Below are 23,061 nucleotides of genomic sequence, written 5' to 3' on the forward strand. Positions count from 1 at the left end.
CTCCACTAGACACTGCCAAATTATTCTCCAAAGTTGGGATACCAATTGTTTAAGAGATATAAGCTTTTATAGTAAAGATATTAATCCCACCGGTATTTACTCCAAATATTGCCCCAAGTTTGCCTTTCAAAGTTTGCAAGTTAAGAAAAAAATACTTAGTTATAGTCATTCAATTCACTTTTTTTGTCATTACTTTCATTGCTTTTCAACTTAGGGACCTTTCCTCAAACAGCTAATTTTCCCCAATACTGTTTATTAAATGACCCAATCCCTCTCAATTTCTTTGGGATGCTTATACAAGCTCCAGGTTGTTTCTGGTCTATTTTGTTCCAATGAGCCGTATCTAATGTGAGTACCACACTGCTTTAAAATAATGTAGCTTTATATTTTACTGTCTGAGGCAAATCAATCCTCATTTTCAAAATGTGATTTCCTCCCCCTCCAAAGCTATTCCATACCTTAATCCATTGCTAAAATAAGTCCTCTGGACATATAAACTCAGCTAATGCCACTATAAATGAGAAGTAGCTTTTCAAAAATCCTTTCTAGCCAAAGAACCTCTTGGTCAAACTCTCTCACGGGATAAAAGCTGAGCTGCTCTGATGGACCCTGGGTGAGGGTGGGGACCAAGAGCACAATGTGAGCAGTTTGTAAAACCACTGGATTAGGCGATACTACGCAGAGTCAGAAACTGGTAGCAGCAAGTGGGAATGTAACAGGCTGAGATCCGTCATGTGCACACTTCTGGGACATAGAACGTGTTACAGCTTTGTTAATAAGTTGGTGAATAATTTCATCATATACAATTCACCAAACACTTTAGGAATGCTTCATTCTGACCCATTTTATTTTGGTGAAGAAAAAAAAGGTTTTAGAGTCAGAGGTTTGTCACTAACAAACCTAAATACTACTACCTAGGAATCTCCTCAGGAAGAAAGAATTTCGTTCTATTGTTCTTCTCCCCACTAACTGTTCAGACTCTTACTCAATTTCTTGCACAGGGGCCATGCTGACCTTCTCTGTTCCAGTTTTAGTGTATGTGCTGCCAAAGTGAGCACCTACTCAATTTCTAATTGTTACCTTTGCTTTGTTTCCAGTCCCCATCTTTCCCTTATACACAATCCAACGTTTTGTACCTTTTGACCAACTAATATTTGGCATTTTGACCAAATACCAGCATATTAAATGACTCAGCATACAATCCAGCCTACAACCTACGAGGCACCCTTCCCCTGATACTGCCAGTCCTTTCATGTATTTTAAAGACAAGTACCTGACAAACCATGACCACTTCATTCTCCTGCTTTCCAACAGGGTCATACCCACATATTTGGCTCCATCAAAGTGTCTAATTAAAAACACCAGGAAAGGAAACCCCACAACCATTTCCCTTGATTCAGTGAAAAAAGGGCTTTCCTGACAGTTCCATCTAAATCTGAAAAAGGGCGCATTTAGTAAAAATGCAGAATCTAAGTACAATTTCCCACCTAAATTTTGGAACAAACTCTGAATACCATCATTTCAAACTGAAATGAATCAACGGAAAAGCAGATGATGTTAATGACTCTAAAACCTAATTTGTTAATATGCCATTTGTGAGAAAAAGCACTATATATCTCACTTATCTTCAAAGGATTTAGATTCTTCCTACAACTAACCTGGAACATACTAAGACATAATCACTTTAAAATGAGCGATCCAATGATTTTAACCTAATAAACCTAGTTAATACAGTATGTACTATCACCTACTTAATTATAGCTGCATCTAAGGTAGATAAGAGAAGAATGATATAGTTCATATGAAACACACAGAAACAAGATCAATTTATTCATATTCATGAAAGAGGACACTGATAAGCTAACATGAATATTCTGGTCTACCTGCCGTAAACTGAGAAGGATGCTTAATGGCAAACATCTCTGAAGATTTTCCAATTCAAGATTACCATTACTGTCCTTCCTGCAATACCTGTTGTTCACTGTACTAACAGGGTTTGTCTTATTATCTCCTTAAAATAAAGACTGAACACTGTACACTTAGAGACAGAGGCTTGAATTTGAGGCTCAGCTCTGCTGTTTACTAGCTATTTGAACTTGAGTATGTTATTTAACCTGATTCTCCATTTCCTCTTCTGTAGGATGCACATCCACAGATTTTCTAATCCCTCTGTCAATTTTAAAGAGATCAAAATCATTATGCCATCGGCACAGGAAACAGTTACTTACGTCTTTATCTAGTGTCCGAAACATCTGGTTGATCACACTTTCCAAAAAAAAGGTCATGGCTTCCCACTGCACAAATGAAGACGAGAAGATGGAGCAGAGGCTGCCTTCGCCAGTTCCAGCTGTAAGAGAACAGGGTTTTAACACAAACACCACCACCACCACCACTGCCACAGGATCACAGAAGACAGGCAATGGGGTCTTAGACTAAGACCACTTAATTTCACAGTTGAAGGAACAGGGTAATCTAACCCCTCTCAGCCTAGAGAAAAAAAGAACTAAAAGTAGAGAGAAGTTCTCTTCTGCCTCCACCTCTAACAATGAGCTGTGTGAATTCACCTCTGTGAGTCATATCTATAAAACCACTTTGAAAGCATCAAGAACAGTGCCTAGTCAATCACAGGCGACTGAAATATATCAACTAATCTCTCCTTTCCTTGCCCTTTATAACTTGTCTTTGAAAACCTATAGAATTAATTAAGATACTTGAGACCACAAAGAGTCCTTCCAAATAAACAACTAATACACAAAATGCTGCTTCACATCCAGTAGCCTCATGATAACTGCAAGGGCTATTATCTAGAGAACTGCGCCACCCTCCAATTTCACATTAAAGCATATCACTCAAACAGAAGAGCACAGGCAAAAAGATTTACAAATTACTTTTCTTGTTTCCATATAGTGCTTCCATTTACTAGCTTCCTCTTGGTGCAACACATTTGGCCTCCACAAACATTCAACTTACTAGATACCAAGACCTTTAGAGTCAACTGTGAATATGCAAAACAGAATGTTAAATCCTGTGAATGTCAACTAACTAGTGTGGTTGGTAAGTGACCGTAAATATGGAGCCTTTTCAAAGGAGTAGCTTCTAGCTTTTCCTGTTTTATTAAATCTTGTCACACATAGCATGCATTAACAAGACAACAGATGATATAGAGTATAGAGAAGTTACCTGGCTTATGCATTTGGGTACAGAGCTATTAGGATTTTATATAAAGTGGCATTTCCAAAGGCTATGAGGTGGCTGAGTGATATGGAAAGTCCCCATACTGCTCCTATTATGCCTAACAAGACATTCTTTTGAGTTTAGGAATGGTTCTATGCAAGAACTTGGTAGAAAAGCTTTAAAAATTAAGTCTAGACATGCAATTTGTTAAGATGGTGCCCAAAGTGAAGTAATATAATCAACAATGTGCAATTGGCTGACTCTGTTAGAAAACAAATGTGAAGACAAAACTGACAGGAGCATGGTTTTACCCTAATTTATTTTTGAACACTATTAGCATGTTGTTCTAAGTATGGCTCAGAAGGTTTATTTCCTATATATATTTGATACAATACTTCACTAATGTTTAGAAATAAAAACATCTTACAGTTCATGGATCCAGGATCAACAGAAATTGACAGCTGATACTTCAGCCACTCCCCAGCCATCTGGAAGCTAGTCTTTGGATCCAGACGACACGCTAACCTCATTACCTCTCCTTGCTGGGCCCGGGAGGCTGCCAAGAGAAAGATGTAAATCAATAAGCAGCATGTAATAGGTGCTTAATGTTCATTCATTTATCCATCCCAGGAGAAGAATGTTCAGAGACTCTGTTCTGCAGATTTGTGCTTTGAATGTAACAAATGTTCAATAAAGATGAACAAATCCAGAAATTTTCAATTTTAGGGATTTCAAATTTCAAATTTTAGGGATTGCCCTACCATTCAATCCTCAAAGAGGCAAACTAAAAGTGATCTCCCATTTCTGTTGGAATTAAAAGATTAGATTGGTACAGATGTAAAACAATGTGGCTGCTGTGAAAAACAGCCTGGCAGTTCCTCAAAACATTAAACATAAAATTACTATACGATCAAATAATTCCCTTTCTAGGCATACACCCAAGAGAAATAAAAAACGTGTCTGTCCACTCAAGAACATGTACACACATGGTATAGCAGCATTATTATTATTTTTTTTTAAGTAAGTTCTAGGCCCAATGTAGGGCTTGAACTCACAACCCCGAGATCAAGAGTCATATATGCTCTACTGACTGAGCCAGCCAGACATCCTAATAGCAGCATTATTCTTAACAGCCAAGAGGTGGAAATGACTCAAATATCCATCAACTTATGTGGTATGCTCATACAATTAAATATTGGTGATAAAAAGAAACAAAGTATTGATTACACCATAACATGAGTGAATTTTAAAAACATAACCGTACATGAAAGGAGGCAGTCACAAAAGATCATATATTGTATAATCTGTTCTATATGAAATATAGAAATAGAGGATTACTGGTTGCCTGGTGCTGGTGGGGGGATGGGGGAACTGGGAATGATTGATTGCTAACGGGCACAGGGTTTCTGGGGGTCATGAAAATGTCCTAAAATTGTGGCAATGGTATAAATATATAAAAAATATATAAAAAAAACACAGAACTGTATACTATAAATGGGTGAAATGTATGGTAAACAAATTATATCTCATAAGGCTGTTATTTAAAAAAATAAAAGAATGGTGTGGAACCAGCCAGGCTACAGAAAACCCAGAACGCAACTAGGCTATTAGATAGCCTGTATTTTTTAGAGGACCAGCAAAGTAAGATGGTATTTAATCCCAAGTATAAAAAAAAATTCAAGTGCCTAACACACTGTTACTACCTAAACATCAAAGTCCAAAGGTTGTGTATGTGCACATGCGTGTGTGTGCATGTAATGCGTGTGCAAGAGAGGCTACTATACCTAGAATGAGTGCAATCCCAGTACCCTCTGCAATATGAGACTAGAGATTAAACAGGCTGCTGTCCAGATTTTGGGCCTTTAATATAGAACCCCAAGGGTCATGCACTGTGATTCATAATACTAGATGCCATTCTTAGACTACTGGGAGAAATTCCAGGCCACTATCACTTACAGTTGAAGAAAGCATTGAAGTCCTCATCACTATCAAAATCAAATCGAGAATATTCACAGCTAGGGCTGTCTGTTTTAGAAGGAAAGCCCATCTGCAAAGAGAAAGATAATTGGGGTAGGGGATGAAAACAGACCTATCAAAAGAGTCTTAAACTCTAGGAGCTGAAGAAGTTTTTAAAGAAGAATTAAGGGTCTGCATAAGATCTTTTTAAATAAGTAACTGCTTCTGGTCTACCCCAAGTCCACCATTTTCTCCTAGTTCCAATAATCCTGACAGCGGTAGAAAAGAGAACACTCATTTGACACTCTCCTCTAGATTCCTCAGGGAGAATTAAATTCTAGAATTTGCTTAGGGTGCCTGAGTATAAGGCTGTCTCAACACAATGTGCTAATACGGTAGGCAATAAGCAAAAAAGAATCTAGAACTATGTGTCTCCTTAAATGCTGACCCCCGGGAACAAGCATGGAACTTTGTATGTTTCACTTAAATGGTAATGAAGACCATGGCAAAGAATTAGAGCAGGGTGTGCCATGTGCTAGCATATTCCTTGAAGAAATAAGAGGACACTTAAATAGGTCCCATTCTCTGATTTTACAAATCAAGATTAAGCATCTGTCAGCTGCAAAAGCACTTAGCTGATCTCAAGGAATTCACAAGCAACTTTACAGAGGTGGTGAGCAATTTGCTTCCACTCTCCCTCCTCCCTTCTCAGTCACCCTCATACTCTCACGGACCTTCAGAAACAATCACATATTACCTCCTCTTAAAATCTTGACTCTATCCTGCCTGCTTTCAATCTCTGAAAAGCATTATCCCGTTGCATGGTCATGGTCATTGCTCTTGTCCTACTTCTTCCTAGCACCTAGCCCAATACTTACTATAAAAGTGCTCCAAAATATGAAAAAGTAGATTATAATGACCAGTTTGGACTGCTTTCTTCTTGGTGAATAAGAGAATGACATTTCCAAGGAAGAGATCTTAGTGACCAAGACTGGGCTGTCACTTGGATGCCAATCTAAGTCTTATTGTGTGTAATTCGCACTGCACATTTTGATTCCCAATGCATACCTTGACCAAGTTAGTCATAGAAGCACGAAGATATTTTGGTATTATTGCTAACAGCAAAGGGTCACGGGATAGGATCTCATGACGGAAAAGTGCCCCCCAAGTCATTTGAGTTGAAGAGCGCAGAAACTAAAGGGAAAGAAAAAAAAGAGAAACCTCAGTTTAAGGTCTGCATTTTATATAACCAAGATTATGACTTAGCCCAGCAATTATCAACAGTATTTTTTCATGGAAATAAATCTCTGTAATATTTTGAAACTGGCCATGCTGTACTGCATCAGTAATGACGGCCCGTTACAGACCACATACTAATGAGACAGACCATGGGTCAGGTGCAATTCCTGGAGTGTGAACTGAGCTTTACCACTTTTTCTTCTTGTTTTATTTTAGGTAAGCTCTAAGCCCAATGTGAGGCTCGAACAACCCAGAGATCAAGAGTCATATGCTCTACTAACTGAGCCAGTCAGGTGCCCCTCTACCACTTTCTTTAATGGCAAAAAAGGATACAGGAATCTCAGGGTGGTATTACAAGGGAAACCTTAAATGTGAGAAATTAATTTTATAACACAATCAATTAGACTTTTGCACTTAAAATACCTTTAGGAGCAAATCACCTGGGATATAGCTCACATCTGATAGAACACTAGCAGAATATTACCTGAGGGGAAAAGCTGTTGATCTACATGACGCAATGCTTGGCTCAGGAAGAAGACTCAATAATTCTTTAATGAAATGACACTATAGTTACTTCCTAGGGCCTTAAGAGTCATATTTTATACACAAGCTCCTAATTACTTCAGGTCATAGTGCTTCATTTTGGTTTACTTAACTAAAATTTTGAGATGTTGCCTACATAAAGTTTACCTGACTTGGATGGGTTGTGAAAGCAAGAAAAGATTCCAGGTATTTTCCAAAGTTTGCTGGTGTTTCTACATCAGAATCCACACCCTGAGGGACAAAAAGACCACTACATTAATGACACTGATGGCGGGGGTGGGGTGGAAGAGGACAGCAAGAAGAGTAACAAATACAGCTGACCCTTGAACACAGGGGTTAGGGGTAAAAAATCCACATATAACTTTTGATTCCCCCAAAACTTAACTGCTAACAGCCTCCTATAGACCAGGGGCCTTACTGATAAAATAAACAATTAATACATACATGTATATATATTATATATTGTGTTCTTACAATAAAGGAACCTAAAGAAAAAAAAATGTTAAGAAAATCATAAGAAAGAGAAAATATATCTACAGAACTGCACTATATTGTCAAAAAACACCTGAGCATAAATGGACCCATGCAGCTCAAACCCTGTTGTTCAAGGGGCAACTGTACAGAACTTAAACCCCCACAAAGTTCAGTTTTAAAAGGACCACATACTTCCTTGTGACCTAAGGCATCAACTCAAGGATTTACCTCCTTAATTGTTATCATTAAAACTCATTCTGTGGTCAAATACGAAAATAAAAAAGAGCATTCATTTCACAAATCACAGAAAGAAAAAAATCTGTATTACTGCTTCAGACCTGGTCTATTCAGATTTCTGTGACCAAATCTATTAAACAACCACTTGATGGTATACATCTCATGTCTGAAGATCTGTCCTCTCTAACCATTCAAACCACCACAAAAAGACGTAACATTAGATGCAAACATCTATACCAATTGTCCTCTCAACTTGTAAGACTCGAGTTCTTAAGTATTTCCCTAAAGACAGGTATTTCTAAGTCAATCAGACTAAAGTTTTCTTTTATGACCAATAATATCCTTTAAATTTGGGAAAAGAGTTCTTTATTTGAATGCATAATATTTCATAATCTAATAGACCTCAAAGGGTAATGCATTCAGCAAACTGATATTCTACAGGTACCAAAATTCACAAGAATGGCAACGTTGACTTTATGGAATAATAGATGTGGATGTTTCCTGTTGACATCGATAACTGACTTGTTAAGAGAAATTTACATCATTCAAACCCTTTTACAAGAATTTAATCTATAAAATCGTATGAAATAACCTGTAGGGCAATTTCCACAAGGCTAAAATCAATGGCATGTTTCACTCACTATACAAATGTAACTTTCTAAACGTTCTACTCAAATGGTCCTGAAACTTGCTAGAAAGTGCTCACCAGCAATGCACAGAGCTGATTGCCCAGAGCACATAAGACCTGACAGAGTCTCTTCAGGAAGACATAGTGTTTTTCTACCAAGCCTCCTCCATCAGCAGTCCTGTAAGATGAGAAAATAGTGTGATTAGGTGTACATCAAGAGAACCAAAAGGATTCCCAACAAATGCAGCTGTATGTGGTCTGTGCTTCAACATTCAAATTTCTGCTGATTATTAAAGTTAAAAAACTAAAAAAAAACAAAAAACAAAAAAAAACAAAAAACCTCCAACCAAACACTGAAAGATCAATGAGCAATAAGGTTCAATGCAATCTTATCCCTTAAAGAAGCACTCTAATTTTGCACATTATATGGTCTTTGAGTATTTTGGGTTAAATAAGATAAACTCTGAACACGACTGCATACAAAATGCATACATACACTTATAGGCATGAAAAGCTGCACAAAAAGACATTTGTTGATACCCAGGGAGGACTTAACAAGAGATCCCTAGGCAAAGCATGTAACAATTCCTTATACCGCTGACAAAAATAAAAGGACTATAATCAAGAAAATGAAAAGACAAGCCACAGACTGGGAGAAAATATTTGCAAAAGACACATCTAATAAAGGACTGTTATCCAACATATACGATGAACTCTTAAAACTCCACAATAAGAAAACAACCTGATTAAAAAAATAGACCAAAGGGCTTAACAGACACCTCACCAAAGATATACAAATGACAAACATATGAAAAGATGCTCCACATCATATGTCATCAGGAAATTGCAAATTCAAACAAGATACCACTACACACCTATTCGAATGGCCAAAATCCAGACCACTGACAACACCAAATGCTGCCAAGGATGTGGAACAGGAACTCTCATTCATTGCTGGTGAGAATGCAAAATGGTATAGACACTTTGAAGACAATTTGAGTTTCTTACAAAATTAAGCATACTGTTAACATATAGTCCAGCAATCACACTTCTTAGTATTTACCCAAAGAAATTGAAAACATGTTTACACAAAAACTTGCATGTTTATAACATGTGAAGCCTGGATGTTTACAGATTTGTTCTTTACTGTCAAAATTTGGAAGCAACCCAAATGTCTTTTGGTAGGTGAATGAATAAACTGGTACATCCAGACAATGGGGTATTATTCACTGCTAACAAGCAATGAACTTTCAAGCCATGAAAACACATGGAAAAACTCTAAATAGCATGTTACTAACTGAAAGAAGTCAATCGGAAAAGGCTATATACTATATGATTCCAATGATGTGACATTCTAGAAAAGGTAAAATTATGGAGAAAGTAAAAAGATCAATTGTTACCAGAGGTTGGGATGGGGGAGGAGAGATGAATAGGCAGAGCACAGAGGATTTTTTGGGTACTGAAAATAGTCTGTATGATACATACATGTTTTTACAAATTTGCTGAAACCCACAGAATGTACCCATAGAATATACAACACCCAAAAGTGAACCCTAAAACTATGGCTGGATGATTATAATGTGTCAGTGTAGGTTCATCAATTCTAACAAATGGACCACTCTGGTCGGGGATGTTGGTAATGGGGGAGGCTATGCGTGTGGGGGGGCATGGTGTATACGGGAAATCTCTGTACTTTCACTGAATTTTGCTGTGAACCTGAAATTGCTCTGAACAACGTAAGTTTCTTTTTTTAAAAGCAATAAAAACATAACCTTGTGTGTCATTTCTCCAAGTAATTTAGTTCAGATCTATAATCCTTTATCTACTGTTTCAGAATCAAGATAGCTCTTAAAAAAAAAATAACTTACTTGGTGGCAAAACCTAACCTGAAATGATGCAGGGATATTCACACTAATGAGAGTAAGAACTAGTGTGGACAGCAGCCATGTTAGCTGTGTTCCGGAGCCAGCAGAGTATAATGTAAAAAGCATTGGCCTCGAGGTAAGTAAGACCTAGGCTCTAGTGATGTTGAAGGGCAATATGGCATTATGGTTTCCAGTGCAGGCTCTTGAGTCTTGATTCAAATCGCCTGGGTCTGAATCATACCTTTACTCACAGGTATCAGTAAGTAACACAAATGGAGATGGGACACCTCAGTGTGAATGTCATGGTCTTTACGGAACTAAGAAATGGGCCCTGGAGGGGCGCCTAGGTAGCTCAATCGGTTGAGCATCTGACTTCAGCTCACGCATGATCTCACAGTTCATGGGTTTGAGCCCCACATCGGGTTCTATGCTGACAGATCAGAGCCTGGAGCCTGCTTCAGATTCTGTGTCTCCCTCTCTGCCCCTCCCCCACTTGCACTCTCTCTCTCTCAAAAGTAAAATAAACATTAAAAAAAAAAAAGAAATTGGCCTTGGAAACAGTAACTACAGTGGCCATCCAAAAGACATGTTATGAATTTAATGAAGAGAACCCCTTAAAAACAAAGCTAGTCTTTACAGGAAAGAAAGCCATCATAAAAGCCGTGTTGAAATGGACAGCAAGAGGGGCACCTGGGTGGCTCAGTGGGTTGAGCATCCAACTTCAATTCAGATCATGATCTTGCAGTTCATGAGTTTGAGCCCTACATGGGGCTTGTTGCTGTCCAGTGTGGAGCCCACTACAGATCCTCTGTCCCCCTCTCTCTCTGCCCTCCCCTCCTTGTACTCTTTCTCTCTCCCTCAAAAATAAACATTAAAAAAGAAAATAAACAGACAATAAGAAATTTTAAGTAATACGTGTGTGCCTGTCTCATATCTTTTCATTTGTCCCTAGTGCTAAGAATATCAAAAAAACAAACAAAAAAAAGAAAAACAAAAAAACAGGGGGCACTTGGCTGGCTAAGTCAGTTAAGCATCTGACTTCGGCTCAGGTCATGATCTTGCGGTCCATGGGTTTGAGCCCCATGTCAGGCCCTGTGCTGACAGCTCAGAGCCAGGAGCCTGCTTCAGATTCTGTGTCTCCATCTCTCTCTGTCCTTCCCCTGTGAGCTCATGCTCGTTTTCTCTCTCTCTCAAAAATAAATAAAAACATTAAAATAAATAAATAAACATTAAAAAAAAAAGGATGTTGTGACAGGTTCAACTGTCTTTGTAATACAGTTCTATCTGCCTTCCTGGGTAAGAAACATGTATCAGTAAATGCTCAAATATTTTCCAGAGCAATTAAAAGAAAGTAAGTAGAAGCCATTATTTTAAGACAGATAATGTGTTTACAAGGTCCCACGCATACATTTCTCATCAAACACACTGTTCCCGCTGTTTCCAAGAGCCTCAGCACTTCAGGCATTGAGTACTTTGAGCAGGAAAGGAAGGAGGAGCATCTGGAGTTCTGCAGTCAAGGCAGGCCTGGGGCAGACTCTAGTACAGAAGATCAGAGCATTCTCAGGCCTAGGCACCAATGCTGGTAGGAGGCTTGGGGATCACCAGAAGCAGACAGAATCAAGATGAGCTATCTGGGAAGAATGGGAAAAACTGTGGAAGTGGCTGGGTGCAGAGTCAATGGCCACAACTTACTTGCAGCATAAGGTCTTTAAAAAGATTAAAAAGTCCCTTTAAGACTACCCAACTTCTTTATTAAAAACACTGTCGACTGACTGCCAACATTCAGGTAGAACTTCAGATTTATCTACATAATATACGTAAATGGCAAAGAAATTAGAAAACACATAGAAAAGCAGATACTCACTGTGCAGCAGAGAGTATATAATGCATAGCAACATCCCCAAATAAGACCATCAAGGGCTTCCGGTCTTCCAGCTTGCCCTAGAACCAATTTTAGGGAAACACAGGTAATATAAACTCTATTACTAAAAGTCTCCAAGTACTAACATCTTCTATACCTGTATAATCAAATACGCTGATTTCACAATTTCTCAATCCCAGGGCTAACTGAACACTAGAGAAAAGGCCAATTCTTTAAAATAAAATCTGGATAACACCTCTATTTTTTTTGTTTTTTTTTTTTTAAGTAGGCTTCACACCCAGCATGGAGCCCAACGTGGGGCCTGAACCCACGACCCTGAGATCAAGACCTGAGCTGAGATCAAGAGTCAGATGCTCTTGATGTGCACAGAGCCTGCTTGGGATTCTATCTCCCTCCCTCTCTGCCTCTCCCCTGCTCACTATCTCTCTCTCAAAAATAAATAAATAAACATTTAAAAAAAATAAATGTGTCAGGCAATAATGCTCATATGAAAACAAAGTAAATTACATCTGAAGGCAACATTCCTGTGGAGAAAAGCTGTCATAGTCCCATTTGTTAGCCTAGACCAATATAAAGCCAACGCTGCCACCATCTGAGATTTTTTGACGTAACACTGAGTTTTAAATTTTAACATTACTTTTATCGTGTTTCTTAAGTGCGAAGTGCCAAGATTCATAGCTGTTTCAAGAACCAAGTAGCCTGACAAATCTCTACATGCTGCCAATGGATCCCTATAATATCAGCATACTCTTATCCAAAGGGGTTGGACACAAGTAGCTAAGTTGATGTCAGATAAATCCCAAACTTTTCAATGTCTTTTTGCTACAACATACAATTAAACACCCCCCACCCCCAGCAGAGGCTCTGAGGATAAGTCAGTTTGAAGTGGTAACTTACTTTTCTGCTGACTGCAATGAGAAGACACTCAGCTGCTCCCAACTGAAGTTCCTGTTCATTCAGAAGCAGGCAGAGCATCTCTAAGAGCTTACAGTTTTCAGCAGTAATATGGCTCATGGACACCCAGTCAATGTAGCCTGCTAGAGTATTCAGTGCTGCAATTCCTACTCGACAGTTTGCTTGGGCCTGCGTGAAAAGAAGTAACTTTTGATCGTTAAGTCCTCACTAACAGACAAAGAGGCTATGGTCATACCTGAGCTCCTTCTATTTTCTAATTCTAAAAAGAAAATGATTTTAGAAAATGTACTCATGTAACAGCAACTGACAGGGAACTCAAAGGTCTGACACACAACCACTTCTCAAACAACAGCATTCTCAATGTCTATCAATAAGACCATATGGCACATGTGGCCATTTCGTCTCCTCTGATAAACTGAAAATATTATAATTTTAACTCCCTTCTACCATAACTCAAAGATCACACAAACCAAGGCTGAGGTCACCCTCCACTAGGTGTATGCATCTCTGTACCTGAAAGCCTCAAAGAAGTCTCCTTCCAACTCCACAAGAGCTCTTACCTTTGATTCCTGAGAATTATCTGTCTTCTGAAAGAAAAGAAGTATAAGAATCCAATGTTTTTAATGAGCAAAAAGCTATGTAATAACTTTCCACCCACTTAATGAAGTCCCTTGAATAATGACTTTTTAAATACAGACTCAACTTTCAACCTTCGAAAAAAATACAACTTTACTAAGAACATATAGCTGATGTTCCCCCTAAGAAAGAAAGGTTATTTTAGCAGTATGACAAAGTTAGTACTTAAAGAGCTTACACAGATGTTACAACATAAAGTCCACGAAGATAGTTTCAAAACACACGGCTTACAAAGAAATATAACAGATGAACATAATAAGGATCAACAGTGCTAGTGACGAAAGAAATCTAGCTTAAAACAAAGCATGAGCATTTTTTCCACATTCAAATAAAAACAAATTATACCTAGCAAAAGTATACTGAAATAATGTAAATGAAGAAAAAACAAGAAACAAAATTAAATACAAGTTATGACCATGTATATACGGATAGTACAAATCACAAATATTACATGCTAGACAAAAATAACATCTGTTCAGTAAATGTACAATTATAACTGATTTTTACCCTTCCGTGTCCAATTCTACAAATATTACACAATGCTAATGATTTACACGCACAAAATTATTTTCCAAAAAAACTTCTGAAGGGGAGCTGAAGGGGAAGAGAAGCAGGAATAACAACTTGTGAAGTACCTGGAAACTCACTGCCTTTAGGATTATAAAGGATTTGTTTCACAATTCCTCATCTCAACTTTTAAAAATGCACTTGTTAATAAAGGACAAGTATTAAACCTTCGTCAACAGTGACTGAGCAGAGGTGTTAATGGGTGGAGACGGGTAGAACCCTCTTACCAGCATCTACTGATGCTGCCCAAGAAGGAAAAGGAATCCAAGCAACAATAGCCAAGTCTAGTCTTTCCTCTCCAACAATTTTTCACTCCCACTCTGACCCTTTAGGCTCCCCTCAGACCAGTTCAGGGGCCAGGTCATGGGCCAGGGAGAGTGAGCTTACTCATCTGATCATTGTTAACATTCAACCAACTGCCTAATCGGGAAGGTGAAGGGATGGACAGAGAGAAGAGACGGAAGAAGGGATGCAAATTCTCGAGCAAAAGAAGTTGTTCCAGGTACAAAAGATGGCTCTTGGCTGTGCTCTGGTCTTGGACACGTGGTAGCCTGGTAGATGGAGGGAACTGAAACTGAGGCTAAAGAAAAACACCAGTGTATGTTTCTAATGTCTCAGCTCGGGCATGTTGGCTAGACTGCTAGAGCATCTAAGGGGTCATAATGTGTTCCCTTTCTCCTACAGATCAGATCTCCTAGGGGAAAATGAAAACAATACCTCCTTCACTCTCAATATAAATAAGTTTCTAAATGCAAATATTTTCCTGGTATCTTTTGAAAAATCTTGGGGAGATATTTTGGGGGAAATGGGCCATTCTAGTGTAAAGAACGGGACTTGAGTTCCACCACAAACATTAGGGAATCTTCAATAATTATTCTCTGTACCTTCATCTATAAAACGGAGACTATACTTTCAGGGTTGTTTTGAGGATTAAATAACACATAAAGTGCAAACAAGTATATAGCATATATTAGGTACTTACTGAGTTCCTCCCCACCCCAACAGCTCATAGTACCTTCTCCTCATTTGTGTATCTACCATTTCTCTAAAAATACAACGAAGGGGCACCTGGGTTGCTCAGTAGGTTAAGCATCTAACTTTTGGTTTCAGCTCAGGATACAATCCCTGGGGTTGTGGGATGGAGCCCCACACTGGGCTCTGTGCTCACAGCATAGAACCTGCTTGGATTCTCTCTTTCTCTGCCCCTCCCCTGTGTGCATTCTCCCTCTCAAAATAAATAAATAAAACTTAAAAAACAAAACAAAAGAATGAGGGGTGCCTGGGTGGCTCAGTTGGTTAAGTGTCAAACTTTGGCTCAGGTCATAATCTCATAGTCTGTGGGTTCAAGCTCCAAGTGGGGTTCTGTGCTGACAGCTCAGAGCCTGGAGCCTGCTTTGGATTCTGTGTCTCCCTCTCTCACTGCCTCTCCTCCCCCGCTCACACTCTGCCTTGGTCTCTCTCTCAAAAATAAAATGTTTAAAAAAAAAAAAAAAAAAAAAAAAGAAGGAAATGTGTTTATTTTGTGAAATAAACACATACAAGAATTCTAGATCAGGGTTTTACCATAATACTTTGGCATTCTGTGTTGGGTAAGTCTTTATTGTGAGGGACAATTCCGTGTATTATAAAATGTTTGGCAGTATTCTTGGCCTCTACCCACTAGATGCCAGTAGCAACCCCTAGTTGTGACAATGTGGGGGGCAAAACCGTCCTTTGCTGAGAACTACTGTACTACATTAACTTTTACATGACATTCTTCTGAAAGCTCTCTACTAAAAAAAGACAATGGTTGGAAAGATAGATCTGGCTTGCCCTTTTCTGCAGAAGAGATACCTTTTCAGGAAGAATAGAACACAGGTATTTCCCACTTTTCAAAATTTTGTGTTATGCCACTTTGTTTTTAATGACCCACATTAATACCTGTTTTCTCTAACTGAAAGAAATCTGAAGAGGATTATTTGCTTTTACAAAGTGAGAATAACTTTCAGCCTTGTTAGAGCAAGCCCTTATAGAGGCACCACTAAGTTCCTTCCCCAAGAATGGCAGTCAGCATCTCAGTCAAACAGCTACAGCTTTAGACTGTCTGTGGGCATCTGTGCTTTACTGTGATTATTTTGTGCATCTGTTAGCAAGACGTGTCCTAAGATGTCAGAAAAGCCAACGAGAGGTGTTTTCTTTTGGCATGGGAATGCTCAAAAAATTTTCCACATAAATTAATGGTAATTTCTTCATACTATGCCATTTGGGTTTACAACAGGTTTCAAAGGAACTTCTTTCAGGTAGTGAGGTAAACCTGTACCGAAAATCATATAGTCAAGAGGAATAAAACCCAGCAGTTTCCACTGCAAAAGGGACCAGAACTAAACAGGGCATCTGACCTACCAGAAATCCGGGCTTTAAATATTTTAAATGCTAAGAATTAATCATTTTTATACTGATTTAAGAATTTTCTTATTGTTTTTAAAAAAATCTTTTTTTTTAACGTTTATTTATTTTTGAGACAGAGAGAGACAGAGCATGAACGGGGGAGGGTCAGAGAGAGGGAGACACAGAATCTGAAAACAGGCTCCAGGCTCCGAGCTGTCAGCACAGAGCCCGACGCGGGGCCCGAACCCACAGACCGCGAGATCATGACCTGAGCCGAAGTCGGCCGCCCAACTGACTGAGCCACCCAGGCACCCCTCTTATTGTTTTTAAATAGATATGGAAACTCATTGACTTGAGTTTCTTGGAAAATTAGTTCCAGTTTTTCCTGTCATCTGTTTCTCTTTTGATGGTTTTCTTTTGCTGAACTTTTAACTTAGAAAAACAAACAAAATCCCACTCATATTAGAAAATAGAAGTTTGGGTGCCTGGGTGGCTCAGTTGGTTAAGTGTCTGACTCTTGTTTTTGGCTCAGGTCATGATCTCATGGTTTTTGAGAATAAGCCCTGTGTTGGACTCTGTGCTGACAGCACAGAGCCTGTTTGGATTCTCTCTCTCCCTCTCTCTCTGCCCCTTCCCATTCACACCCTTTCTCTCTCTCTCTCTAAAAGTAAATAAACATTTAAAAGAAAATAGAACTTTTGGGAGATGAGGTATCCCTTACCACTTGTCGGTACTTGTTTACATTTTCTTGAAGCGTGTTCAGTAGAAAACTAAATATTCTTTCCATGTTCTGGGTTAACGTTTGCTGGATATCCCTTCTTCTTTGAGGGGGTAGGGTCTGAAAGGTCACTACATCCTCTGCCAGTCGTAAAAGGATGAACATCACTAATTCTGTCTGTGTTTCCTAGATCAAAGAAATAAAGTAATTAAATTAAATAGAAACATCATTTTCACTATGGGTGAGCCCAAAGACTCTTTTCTGTTGACAAAATGAACTCCAAAAGAGCCCCTCCAAAATAAACTGAATTGATACAGCTATGTTTCATACCCCTTGTTTAGAAAGAGTATCCAATTCTATTAGCATATCAGGCCAGTGTTGTGGCCACTCCCGCTTGATCATTTCTACTACAATTCGAGACAAAACATCTTTAATATGGTTCTCCTCTTCCAAAATGTCCAGTGTTCCCTGAAAAACAAAAAGAGATAGTAAGAGGTCTGTAAGACTGAATTTAAAAAACACAAAAAAACCAACCACCTGGGCTGTGAAAGTATACAGAACTTCAGCAGGCTTCCTTTTAAACTAAACACAATAAAACCTGCTCTCCAGGTCTGAGTCACCTGCCCTGCATTCTCACGAATCATTTTCCCCACTTAAAGCTTAAGTGAGGGTTGCATCAGCTAAAAAAATGACTGTCACACAGAGCAAGGAAGACATTACTGTTCTCCTTTACCAAGTGAAAAGGCTCTCATATTGACTTTCATTTTGTAAGAGTGCCAACGTGAAGAGTACAAAAATGAGGACAATAAGCAGCTGATAAAATGAGAGAATTAGGAGAAGCAACTGAACATGTGACTGATAGTTCTAGCATTATAAGACACAGAAAAACTATTCCCAGGAATGGGGCACCTGCATGGCTCAGTCGGTTGAGCATCCGACTTCGGCTCAGGTCATGATCTCACAGCTTGTGAGTTCCAGCCCCGCATCAGGCTCTGTGCTGACAGCTCGGAGCCTGGAGCCTGCTTCAGATTCTGTGTCTCCCTCTCTCTCTACCCCAACCCACTCACATTCTGTCTGTCTCAAAAATAAATAAACATTAAAAAAAAAAAAAAAGATTCTCTCCCTCTCCCCCTCCCCTGCATGCACCTATATGCACTTTCTCTCTCTCTCTCTAAATAAATAAATACAAAAATAAAGTTTGATATCCAAATTAATGAATTAGGATTCCCATGAAGTTTCCCCAAAACTAGCAAAATATAAATCCTAAGTTGATTAATAACTCTGAAGCGATTTTAAAAACTTTCATATTTTATTAGAGAGGAAAGCAAGCACATGTGGATGTGGGACAGGGGCGGAGGAGGAGAGGGAGAGGGTGGGAAGGGGAGAAGGGGGAGAGAGAGGGAGAGGGTGGGTGGGGGGAGGGAGGGAGAGACAGGGGGAGAGGGTGGGTAGGGGGCAGGGAGGGAGAGACAGGGGGAGAGGGTGGGTACGGGGGAGGGAGGTAGAGAGGGAGAGGGTGGGTGGGTGGTGGGGGGAGGGAGGGAGAGGGAGAGAGAATCTTAAGCAGGCTCCATGCTCAGTGCAGAGCCTGATGCAGAGCTCCATCCCACCCATTAACCTGTATTATGACTTGTGCCAAAATCAAAAGTTGGATGCTCAACCAACTAAGCCACCCAGGTGCCCTGAGGAGAATTTCTTTTTTTTTTTAAGAATTTAAAGTAACCTCTATACCCAACATGGGACTCGAATTCACAACCCGAATATCAAGAGTCATATGCTCTACCAACTGAGACAGCCAGGCACCCCAGGAATAAAGGCACCGATTTTGGAGATGAAATAATGGGAATTCAACTTTTCATGCCATGTGTGTAAAAAAAAAAAAAAAAAAAAAAAAAAAAAAAAAAAAGCAAGCTATGGATTTTAAGCATGTTTAAAGTCATATTCTAACTCCTGACACAAATTCATTCTGCATATTTTATATTGGCAGAATCATACAGTAGTCCAGTTTGGAATGAAAGGAAACAAACAGCAAAGTGCAATCTAATTTAGAACTAAGAATCATGTTCATTTGTTGAAAATGTTTAATCTCTTCTGCCCTGTCAAGCATGCTATTTGACCTATGTAGAACTACTGAATTTTTACATAAATGCTACATTAAAGAGGTTACACTTAGTCTAAACTACCTTTGAAACACAAGTCTTCCAACCAACCATTCATTCCTTACATTTGCAATCAGCTCCATGACACTGTTCTTCAGATAGACCTTCTCCAATCGAGACATGCTGTTCCACCGAAACCTGGCCACCAAAATGCATAAAGTCAAGAGAATCACATTAGAAGTTTTCTCTAATAGCTCTGATTTTGTGTTATATTATGCTGGCAATTTCACTAAGAAACTATACTTTTGATTTTGTACCCTTCAAAGAATGGACAATAACAGTCCATATCCAACCAAAATGCTAACAGAAAAATGCCTTGGGAAATAGGCAGTGGTCCACTAACTGAAATTCACACAAGGTTTGTGCACAGATTGGGGGGGGCGGGGGCAGGGGCGGGGCTTGATTTTACTGACAGGCCAAAAGCAAATATACACCTGGGACAATTGCAACAAATGTAGTTGCTTTTCAGAAAATACAATGTTGATACCACTAACTCCTTTTTTTTTTGGTGCTGGTTTACGAAGTAATAGTACAATCCCACAAAAACTATGGCAAAGTCTTGAAAGGTGATTCTTTTTTTTTAATTTTTTTTTTCAACGTTTTTATTTATTTTGGGGACAGAGAGAGACAGAGCATGAACGGGGGAGGGGGCAGAGAGAGAGGGAGACACAGAATCGGAAACAGGCTCCAGGCTCCGAGCCATCAGCCCAGAGCCTGACGCGGGGCTCGAACTCCCGGACCGCGAGATCGTGACCTGGCTGAAGTCGGACGCTTAACCGACTGCGCCACCCAGGCGCCCCGAAAGGTGATTCTTATGATAGACGCGGGGAGGATAGGAAACTCAAGTTAGGAAGGGTTTTCAGTTTTTGTGATATAAATCCTCCTTTGGATTTGCCATTCAGAGAAGGAACACACCCAAACTTAAAAAAAAAATTAAAAGCACAATGCCTAATCAGAGATGTAATTATACTTATACACTGTATTTTTCCAAAAAAGACCTTGAAGTCTGTTGGCACACAACAGGAGCTCAATAAATGCTGGCAGAACCAGTTAACATTTGTAGAATGCTTAGTATGTACCATGTATTTTACGTGGATGAAAGAACTGAGGAAGAGGAAAGTTAAGTCCTGAATGAGAGCTCTCATGAGGCTGTGATAATCTCTTGGAGAACATTCCTTTCTTCACGGTGATTGTTCTTTTCTACTCACCTAAAGATTAGCTCTATGAGTTACCATAAGAAATAAAGATATGTTCTCTCAAGAGTTTGGTGGTACCATCTAAAAGCTCCTTACTTGGGGCGCCTGGGTGGCGCAGTCGGTTAAGCGTCTGACTTCAGCCAGATCACGATCTCGCGGTCTGTGAGTTCGAGCCCCGCGTCAGGCTCTGGGCTGATGGCTCAGAGCCTGGAGCCTGTTTCCGATTCTGTGTCTCCCTCTCTCTCTGCCCCTCCCCCATTCATGCTCTGTCTCTCTCTGTCCCAAAAATAAATAAACGTTGAAAAAAAATAAATTAAAAAAAATAAAATAAAAAAATAAAAGCTCCTTACTTGACAACGTGTTCCAGGATCTGAAGGCCAAAATGTCTGACGATGGCAATCTGTGTTTTCTCAGCCAACCTCAAGCCACAAGGGACACAGATAGGGCACTTTTCTTTAAACTCTTCACAGAACTGAAACAACAAAAGTTAGTATTTCCCTTAGGAGCCAAGAGAAAGTGGGATTAAAAAAAAAAATTCATCTTAAATTTTAAGGGTGCTTGGGTGGCTCAGTTGGTTAAGCATCCAACTCTTAATTTCAGCTCGGGTCATGATCTCACAGTTCCCGAGTTCAAGCCCCGCACTGGGTTCTGTGCTGCCAGCTTGGAGCCTGCTTGGGATTCTGTTTCTCCCTTTCTCTCTTCCCCTCCTCTGCTCATGCACTCTCTCTCTCAAACTTTAAATTTTTTTTTTAAAAATAAAGTTTCTCTTTTTTATGCTTATTTGAGAGACCGAAAACACCCACAGGGGTGGAGAAGGGGAGGGGGTGGGGGGGGGAAGAGAGAGAGAGGGAGAGAGAGAATGAGAATCCCTAACAGGTTTCCAGTTGTCGGCACAGAGCCGGATGCGGGAACTTCAGGAACTTCGGCTCAGGTCAAGATCTCACAGCTGGTGAGTTCAAGCCCTGCATGGGGCTCTGTACTGACAGCTCAGAGCCTGGAGCCTGCTTTGGATTCAGTGTCTCCCTCTCTCTCTACCCCTCCCCCGCTCGCACACACGCACTCTCTCTCAAAAATAAACATTAAAAACATTTAAATTTTTTTAAAGATTAATAAAAACTTTGGGGGAAGGAATAGAGCAAATGCGACAAACTCTTTACAACTCTTGAATTTAGGTGAGAGGTATACACAAGATCATTGCAGTATTATTCCCTTTACTTTTGTGTCTATTTTTGATATTTCATAGCAAATAAATAGAACTCAACTGTTTGATTCTAAATCCTGTGGCATACATCTATATGTTTTTTTAAAAAGTAAAGTTTTTCTCAAGTGATGTTCACTCTATAAAGTCACATCATTTAAAATATACACAGCACTTAACTGAAATTAATAAAAACTTAAGAAAAAAATATATACGCGGCACAAGTGTTTTCTCACATCCCATATAACATGGAGTGATGCGCGAATAAGTCTGCAATTTATTAGCATCCCAATTTATATTAGCATTCCTGAACTGCAACACAGGAATAAGTCCCAGGACCTGAGCATCCGGATTCAAGAAAAACTACTTTCAGGAAACCAAAGCGCCCTTGTTAAAAATGCAAAGTAAGTGGTAGAAGTTCATCTTTGCGCAAAATTACCCGAGAATAGAACACACTGAAAAAACATGGGTGGAAGGTGTGTGAGAATTAGCCCAGAAATCCCCAAGACACAGAAGAGGATTAGTAAGAGGAGTACGAATGCAAGTAAAGTGGCCCTAGAGGGACTGAAGCTCAGCTAGGATGGGTCAGGAGGGTGCAAGGAAATGTTTAATGCAGAGGAGACCGTAAAGAATGTAGCTGGTGTTGGGGACGAGACGGGCACGTGCGCCACGGGAAGGCTACGGTGTGTGGAGTTTAGGGCAATAATAAAATAGAAGCATCCGGCTTTGGTGCCGGCAGGAGTGAAGTAGGGAAAGGAGAGGAGGGGGCAGTGGAAAGTGGTGGTGAGATGAGAATCAGCAAGGAACCGGAGGGTCCCGAGAGAAGGGCAGGCGAGGCTAGCAGAGAAAGCCAAGAGAAGAGGCGCGGAGGGCGGGGAGGGGGAAGGCAAAGGTCCCCCGCGGTTGTGATGGGAGGTCCAGGGGCCGCGTGGGCGGGGAACGAGCAGGGTTTGGGGCCGCGCGGGGACCGCTGGAGCTGGGGCAGGGACTTGGGGCAGGCCCGGGGCGCCAGACCCCGTCTACCTTGAGGGCTTCCAGGCGGTAGCGCTGGGTGGAGCTGGGGTCCATCATGACCGTCACCGCTTTCACCAGCTGCTCGCAAAGCGCGTTCACTTGATCCATCGCCATGGCTAGTGCTACGCGCCGCAAGCGCGCACCACGGCCGTCCCGGGAGCACGAGGCACCGACGGCTCCCTTCACGGGACCACACGCTGGTACCGGGCCGCGGCGAGCTGGGGGGTGGGGAGCGGGAGGAGGAGCGTGAGCTGCAGAAGCTCCAGCCTGGAAGGAGCGGGGGCTGCGCACGC

General features: G+C 40.2%; 1 protein-coding gene across 1 annotated transcript in view; it reads right to left on the minus strand.

Moving 5' to 3' along the window:
* Positions 1-23,044, minus strand: part of XPO5 (exportin 5) — a 49,331-nt gene extending 26,287 nt beyond the window's left edge. The window contains exons 1-14 of the mRNA XM_030315589.1: positions 22,778-23,044; positions 20,907-21,028; positions 19,426-19,498; positions 17,532-17,669; positions 17,205-17,387; positions 13,474-13,500; positions 12,896-13,081; positions 11,981-12,057; positions 8,330-8,429; positions 7,060-7,143; positions 6,199-6,324; positions 5,131-5,221; positions 3,602-3,730; positions 2,229-2,347 (exon numbers count right to left, since the gene is read on the minus strand). Coding sequence (XP_030171449.1) covers positions 2,229-2,347; positions 3,602-3,730; positions 5,131-5,221; positions 6,199-6,324; positions 7,060-7,143; positions 8,330-8,429; positions 11,981-12,057; positions 12,896-13,081; positions 13,474-13,500; positions 17,205-17,387; positions 17,532-17,669; positions 19,426-19,498; positions 20,907-21,028; positions 22,778-22,882 — 1,560 coding nt within the window. The 5' untranslated portion in view covers positions 22,883-23,044. The remainder of the gene's footprint in view (positions 1-2,228; positions 2,348-3,601; positions 3,731-5,130; positions 5,222-6,198; positions 6,325-7,059; positions 7,144-8,329; positions 8,430-11,980; positions 12,058-12,895; positions 13,082-13,473; positions 13,501-17,204; positions 17,388-17,531; positions 17,670-19,425; positions 19,499-20,906; positions 21,029-22,777) is intronic.
* Positions 23,045-23,061: the final 17 nt, after the last annotated feature.

This window comes from Lynx canadensis, chromosome B2 (assembly GCF_007474595.2).
Source record: "Lynx canadensis isolate LIC74 chromosome B2, mLynCan4.pri.v2, whole genome shotgun sequence".
In the NCBI taxonomy this organism is placed as follows: Eukaryota; Metazoa; Chordata; class Mammalia; order Carnivora; family Felidae; genus Lynx; species Lynx canadensis.